The sequence below is a fragment of the Chiloscyllium plagiosum genome, unplaced genomic scaffold (assembly GCF_004010195.1).
Source record: "Chiloscyllium plagiosum isolate BGI_BamShark_2017 unplaced genomic scaffold, ASM401019v2 scaf_6158, whole genome shotgun sequence".
In the NCBI taxonomy this organism is placed as follows: Eukaryota; Metazoa; Chordata; class Chondrichthyes; order Orectolobiformes; family Hemiscylliidae; genus Chiloscyllium; species Chiloscyllium plagiosum.
The window spans coordinates 1-7,125 of NW_025210668.1; the positions used below are offsets into that span (position 1 = coordinate 1).

The window sequence follows — 7,125 nt, forward strand, 5'->3', positions numbered from 1 at the left end:
AGGGCAACGTGTCCTGGGAATCCCTGATAGCAAATTAACACAACCGAACGGAAGTAACCGGCCTCAGTGAGTTGCTGGTTTGTCTGTTGGGTTCATGAAACCCTCAATCCTTTCCCTTTCTGACTGTTACAGCAGCTAATAAAGATTGCTAATTTATAGCGATATTTATGGCTTTTGTCGCGAAAGAAACAGAATGTAAAGGCAAGTATTGTTGCAATCGAACGAGGTGTTGGTGAGGCCGCACCTGGAGTATCACGTGGAGTTTTGGTGCCCTTATTTGAGGGTAGGTGTGGCATTGGAGGCAGCTCAGACCAGGTACACCCCCGATTGATCTCAGAGATGAGGGGTTCTGTCGTCTGAAGAGAGATTGGACAGTGTTTTAGGCCTACGCTCGCTGGAATTTAGGGGAGATCAAATTGAGGTATTCAGTTGTGGATAAGAGAGCCATGGAGCGGATGCTTCCTGCTGTGGGGCATTCTGGGACGAGAGGTCAGAGACGGAGGAGAAAGGGGGAAGGGTTAACAAATTTCGAACGGAGCTGAGGAGAAACGTCTTCTCCCAAGAGGGTTGCGAATCTGTGGCATTCGGTCAGCTCAAAGCGTGGTGGATGCCGGGACAGATTTTTTAAAATCGGGTTGAAGGGACGTGGAGAGAGGGCAGGAAAATGGGAGAGAGGAGCACGTCAGCCACGATGGAACGGCGCAGCAGACTCGATGGGCCGAGTACCTTATGAACGCGGGAGACTGAGTAACCCCTACCACACCGGGGCAGTGCCCGCCAGAGTCAAGTTGCCACCCAATTCAGCCGCCATTCTCCCCTGGCGTGAGCTGCCGGGTTCAACCCTCCCCCCGCCCCCCCCGGACTTGACATTCTTGTGTCGGTCCTGAAGGTGACGCGGACCAGCGCTCAAAAGCCGCAAGGACGTGGGAAGGCGAGGTTTGAACGCGCGACGTGCCCGAACATCACGGAGCAGGGATGGGGGGGGTGGGGGGATTTCAGGATAAAGTGAGGAAACAGAAGATTTCAGCCTTTTCCCATCTCAAAGAAGAAGCTGCCTTTGTTGTGACCCTTCTAGTGATTGGGGAGAACCGCGCAACTGCAACTCCTTGGCCTCCCTCACCCGTCGCCACCTGCTGCTGGGAGTGGCATTAAATGGACGCCTCCCTCATTAAATGGACGCCTTACCGCAAATTCATTCCCGGGATCCTTCTCTCCTTTCCTGAACGGCCTGGAGTACTGGAACTGCTGAACCTCATTGGCTCGGTAGAAGCTGGTGGAGAGACAGAGCGTGAGGAGGGAGGAGAAATGAAAGGGGAGGTGCAGGATGACACGGCGGTGACCCCTTCAGCTAATTACACCAAACGCCCAGAAACGCTCACCTCATCTGGTAATCTGTTAAAGCAGGAGTGACAGAGAACTCCCCAAATCCCACTACTTAAAGAAAAAAAAAACATCAATTTATTCTTTAACTCGAAAAGTGAACCTTGCAACTATTTACAACTCCTTTGTCTGAAAGATTTGTTCTCCACCTCGCACTCGATATCCTGATCCGATACAAGCCCCTAGTAAATTTACAGCAACTCAGTTTTCAAAACCAGACAGCAGCTGGCATTTCTGGAGTCTGTCTTCCTCTGGCTGTCGATCTCCCTGGGTCTTGCTGCAAAGATGTTTTAAATGAGAAAGGTATCTTTGACAGAGAGAGAGAGAGACGATGTTTCGCTGGCAGTTGGTCGCTCTCTCTGGCCAACTCTTTATGTCCACTCTAGCATCGGATCATCTCATCGTTGGCAAGAAAGCAGTGAATTCAAACTCGATTGGGGTTTTAGTATCGTGGGGCATAATTTCAACTGACTGGTTACATTTCAAACTGTTGTCAAAACATCGCGACCCAAACTTGAGTCTTTGTTTCACAGCCAAACATTGCATATTTATAATTTTCCGGTTCACCCGGAGACTGCCAGTGAGTCACACAACACGTGCCTGCAAATTCTCAAAACATCTTTCACTCTCTCTTCAAGGTACAGCACACATCTTCAGCTCCACAGCAAAGGTGAGGGGCTGATTTTAAACCTCTGGTCGCTCAGTCAAACGCCAACGGCAAACTGCAGTTTAAAGCGCCCGTGCCAACTGGAGGGCATTTTTGAGGGAGCGAGAATGACAGGAAGCTGGTGATAGCCCCTGCAAAGAGCCACAGGACAGGTGAAGGCCATTTGGCTCATTGCCGGAGGTGCCAACCAGGACAGTTTGGACTCGCACGGACTGCCCGAGGGAGTGACTCACCAATAAACTGGAATCCAAGGCACTTACTTCAGTATCTGTTCTGGGACAGGCTTGTCTTGGTACTGGGTTGGGAGGTTAAGCATGGGTTTCACAGCGAAACACTGAATATCTTGAGGGATACAGTCAGGGAAATGTAATCATTTGTGCCTTATAAATGCCAGGCAATGACCATCTCCAACAGATAGAGAATCCAATTATCTAACGCCCCCTTGACATTCACTGGTGTTACCATCACCGAATCCCTCCCCCACTATCAACATCCTGGGGGTTACCGTATCCAACAAGAGAGAATCTAACCATCATCCCCTTGACGTTCAATTGCATAACCATCACTGAATGCCCCCCCAATTATCAACATCCTGGGGGTTACCGTCTCCAACAAGAGAGAATCTAACCATCACCCCCTTGACGTTCAATGGCGTTACCATCACTGAATCCTCCCACTATCAACATCCTGGGGTTACTGTCTCCAACAAGAGAGAATCTAACCATCGCCCCCTTGACGTTCAATGGCGTTACCATCACTGAATCCCCCTCACTATCAACATCCTGGGGGTTACCGTCACAAACAAGACAGAATCTGACCATCGTCCCCTTGACATTCAATGGTGTTACCATCACTGAATCCCCCCACTATCAACATCCTGGGAGTTACCATTGACCAGAAACTGAACTGGACCAGCCCCATATAAACACAGCGGCTACAAGAGCAGGTCAGAGGCTGGGAATCCTGCAGCGAGTAACTCCCTTCCTGACTCCCCCCAAAGCCTGTCCCCACCATCGACAAGGCCCAAGTCAGGAGGGTGTGAAGGAATACTCCCCACTTGCCCTGGATGGGGGGGGGCAGCTCCAACAACACTCGAGAAGCTCGACATCATCCAGGGACAAAGCAGCCCCCCCTCGATTGTCCCCACACCCACAAACCCCCAGTCCCTCCACCCCCCGACGCTCAGTAGCAGCAGTGGGTACCATCTACAAAACACACTGCAGCAACTCCCCAAGGCTCCTCAGACAGCACCTTCCAAACCCCAGGGCCACTTCCATCGGGAAGGACAAGGGGCAGCAGGTACATGGGAACACCACTCCCCTGCAAGTTCCCCTCTGAGCCCCTCACCGTCCTGACTCTCACCATTTCGATAGGGGCTTGGAACATTCCTGTGCCAGGAGACACAGCGGAGGCCTGTGGGTGAGAGGGGCACCTGCCTCCCTCTCTGAAGACCAGCAAGTGGCAGGAGCACTTCAGCCCCACGCCAGTCCACAAGGCACTGGGGCAGAGAGGGTGCCATCTTCTACTGGGAAGGAAGTGAAACCTTTCACAAGGACACAGGAAGAGTTCAGGTGGACTGGGCACAGCATCTGAACCGTTCTGAAATAGGACACCCTCTCAACCAAGGAGGCCATCGTTTGCCACGCGGGGTGCCCCCTGTGCCCATCCGGGAAACTCCCATCGCCTCAGAGTTGATGGAAGGCCAAGTGGAACCCAACATGGCGGCACGAGCAGCCAATGACGAGAGAATCGAGTACAGGCCCCAGGCACACAGCGGTACCCCGGCAACGGGAGCTCCCAGCAGCCTCTGGGAAAAGGATACACTGGCCCGGGGAGAGCTTCAGCTGATCGCTGGGCGGAGACGTGCTGGTCATTTTCTCCGCGTTGGGAAATTGGGTGGTCAGCTTCAGGTGAAAATCCTCATAGCGTTCATAATCCTTCCCACGGTAAATAAACATCTTATTCTGCAAGGGAGGAGAGGCCAAACCCGGTGTAACAGCAGGCAGTGTACAGGGAGCTTTACTCTGTATCTAACCCCGTGCTGTCCCTGTCCTGGGAGTGTTTGATGGGGGGACAGTGTAGAGGGACCTTTACTATGTATCTAACCCCGTGCTGTCCCTGTCCTGGGAGTGTTTGATGGGGAACAGTGTAGAGGGACCTTTACTCTGTATCTAACCCTGTGCTGTCCCTGTCCTGGGAGTGTGTGATGGGGTACAGTGTAGAGGGAGCTTTACTCTGTATCTAACCCTGTGCTGACCCTGTCCTGGGAGTGTTTGATGGAGGACAGTGTAGAGGGAGCTTTACTCTGTATCTAATCCTCTGTGGTCCCCGTCCAGGGGAGTGTTTGATGGGGGACAGTGTAGAGAGAGCTTTACTCTGTATCTAACCCCGTGCTGTCCCTGTCCTGGGAGTGTTTGATGGGGGACAGTGTAGAGGGAGCTTTACTCTGTATCTAATCCTCTGTTGTCCCTGTCCTGGGGAGTGTTTGATGGGGGAATGGTGAAGAGGGAGCTTTACTCTGTATCTCTGTGGGGGTGTGCTCCCTTCCGCTCCCCCTCTCTCTCTGTGCGGTCCGGAACTCACCCTCAGGAAGGCCGGGAAGCCTTGCCCGTAGTATCCGACTGCAAAATACTCTGGGAGGGGCCTCATGGCCTTCATGATGTTCTTGTAGAAGGTGGCTTGTTGCGTCTGCGGGGTGGGAGTCACAGAGAAAGGTCAGGACCGGGCAGCTCTGCGGACGCCCCTCCCGCCAACCGCCACCCCTCCCCCCCCCGCCGACGGGGTCCTTACCAACAGGCGGCTCAGCTCCTCATAATCGAAGACCTCCTCTTCGTACATAGTGGCCAGCTCTTTGCAGAGTTGGATGGCGTTCTCCCACATCTGTCAACGCGAGAGAGAGAGAGAGAGAGAGAGACAGGAGGAGGGAATGAGGGGGTGGTGTTAGACTCGGGCATATCGCTAGCCCCTCACCAGGGTGGGGTCACTCCCGAAAAACCGTGCACCCCTCCCCTTCCTCCAGGTCCGGCCGGTCAACCCTGGGGGCGGGGGAGTTGTGTTTGCGGCTGACTGACTGACCTTGCCTTTGTCATAGTAACAGATGATCTCCTGGTAGAGTCTCTCCTTCAGCTCTCGGTTGGTCAACGCTTGGCAATCCTCACGGTGGATGAGATGGGCAGCGCACAGCTGGTCTGACCACTGTCGGAGAGCACAGACCAACTGAGAGGGCAGCGCCAACTGTCAAACCACGCCAACACACCCCCCCCCACCCCCATCCCCCAATCCTGGCGGGACGGGGACACCACGCTCCCTCGCCTCTCCGTGTAAAATCCCTCCCTGCCACATCGCCACCCACGGGTCATACCAGCTTCGATCGCTCGAGACGCCGGGCGGCGTGATAACCCCCAGTGCGCCGCAAATGGAACTGGTGCCCCAATTGGTTGACTTTAAAACAAAAACCCACACGTTTGCAGGGGAAATTAAACCGTCCAGCGTTTCCTGGAGGGCAAACAGAAAAGCGCCAATCAGAATCCAACGAAACAGTGCTGCCTTCTGAATTTGGCGTTCTTGCGCCTGTCCTGATTGAGGGACAAGCGTTTCGAGTCAGTTTTACGAACCCTCGGGGCCCTGCCGAGTCAGGAGAAATAGGTATCCACGGAAACGGGGTTCAGGCTTCATCCCGAAACTAGGCCCCTTACCTGCAGCAGCTCAGCGTGCAGCAAGAGGGTGTAGGCAGCCTCGGTGTAGTTCTCACAGTCCCGATGGAGGTCCCGCAGTTTGTAGAGGTACCTGAGGAAGTGAACAACGCCCGGCAGCTAAGAGCAGAGGCTTACCTGTGCGCGTCACTAATCTTGCTGCGCGTTCTAAAATAAAATCACGCTTCCGGTCCGTCTCAACATAAAAGGTAGGCCATTCAGCCCTTGGAGTCTGCTCTGGTGTTTTTCTACCATCGTCACTGATTACCTACCTACCTACGCCTCATCTCTCCCAATCCCCATATTCCTTAAATTCCTCAAGGATCCAACTGTCCAGTGGCCTCTGCCTTGGATCTGTCCAATGAGCGAGTGACTTGGTGGGGGGGGGGAAGCATTCCAATGATTTTCCACCCCCCCATGTGAAGACACTGCAATTCAAAATGGCTGACCCCTTATCCTGAGGCCTAGATCGACGGCAAGCACGTTCCCCCTTAGGTAAGGAGACCCAAGAACCGCCCACTGGACTCCAGGCTTAGTCTCCGCAAGGGCTCATTGCAATTCACAGCCATCCCATAATGCCTTGCTCATTGCTGGGCAGGAAGCAAGGATAATGTTGACGTCAGAAAGTATTGTGAGCCGCTGTGGAAACATGACAGGTTTTTACCTGATGTAAATATCTTCCCGTTTCTTCTCCTTATAGAAGGTCTAGGATCAAAAACATGAAAGAACATTATTCAGTTAATCGTCTCTCTGCCAGCTCGCCAACAGCGGGAGATCGGTCATCCTGAGGGAATGGGATTTTTGAAATTAAATAACGCACTTAGCGCCCACATCAATGTGGTCACTTCATTGTCACAAATGAGCGACACATTTCCCTTTAGCTCTGAGCCCACTGGACTATTCAACCCAGCGCCCATCAACGCCTCACGTTCACCTCAACCTTCAATGGTGTTACCGTCACCGAGTTCTCCCCACTACCAACTTCCTGTGGGTTACCACTGAGTAAAATCTAACCCTCACCCCATTGACGTTCAGTGGTGTTACCGTCACTGAATCCCACCCCCCCCCACTATCAACATCCTGGGGGGTACCGTCTCCAACAAGAGAGAATCTAACCATCGCCCCCTTGACGTTCAATGGCGTTACCATCACTGAATCCCCCCCACTATCAACATCCTGGGGGGTACCGTCTCCAACAAGAGAGAATCTAACCATCGCCCCCTTGACGTTCAATGGTGTTACCGCCACTGAATCCCCCCCCCCAACTATCAACATCCTGGGGGTTACCGTCTCCAACAAGAGAGAATCGAACCATCGCCCCCTTGACGGTCAATGGCGTTCCCATCACTGAATCCCTCCCACTATCAACATCCTGGGGGTTACCAT

General features: G+C 53.2%; 1 protein-coding gene across 1 annotated transcript in view; it reads right to left on the reverse strand.

Moving 5' to 3' along the window:
* Positions 1-130: 130 nt before the first annotated feature.
* The window catches only part of LOC122546941 (dedicator of cytokinesis protein 5-like), a gene marked incomplete at its 3' end in the record, with an annotated part of 17,222 nt that continues 10,227 nt past the window's right edge, over positions 131-7,125 (reverse strand). The window contains exons 9-18 of the mRNA XM_043685549.1: positions 6,502-6,523; positions 6,404-6,444; positions 5,743-5,833; positions 5,123-5,242; positions 4,838-4,927; positions 4,631-4,735; positions 3,870-4,011; positions 2,308-2,389; positions 1,186-1,270; positions 131-356 (exon numbers count right to left, since the gene is read on the reverse strand). Of these exons, the coding sequence (XP_043541484.1) occupies positions 131-356; positions 1,186-1,270; positions 2,308-2,389; positions 3,870-4,011; positions 4,631-4,735; positions 4,838-4,927; positions 5,123-5,242; positions 5,743-5,833; positions 6,404-6,444; positions 6,502-6,523 (1,004 nt within the window). The remainder of the gene's footprint in view (positions 357-1,185; positions 1,271-2,307; positions 2,390-3,869; positions 4,012-4,630; positions 4,736-4,837; positions 4,928-5,122; positions 5,243-5,742; positions 5,834-6,403; positions 6,445-6,501; positions 6,524-7,125) is intronic.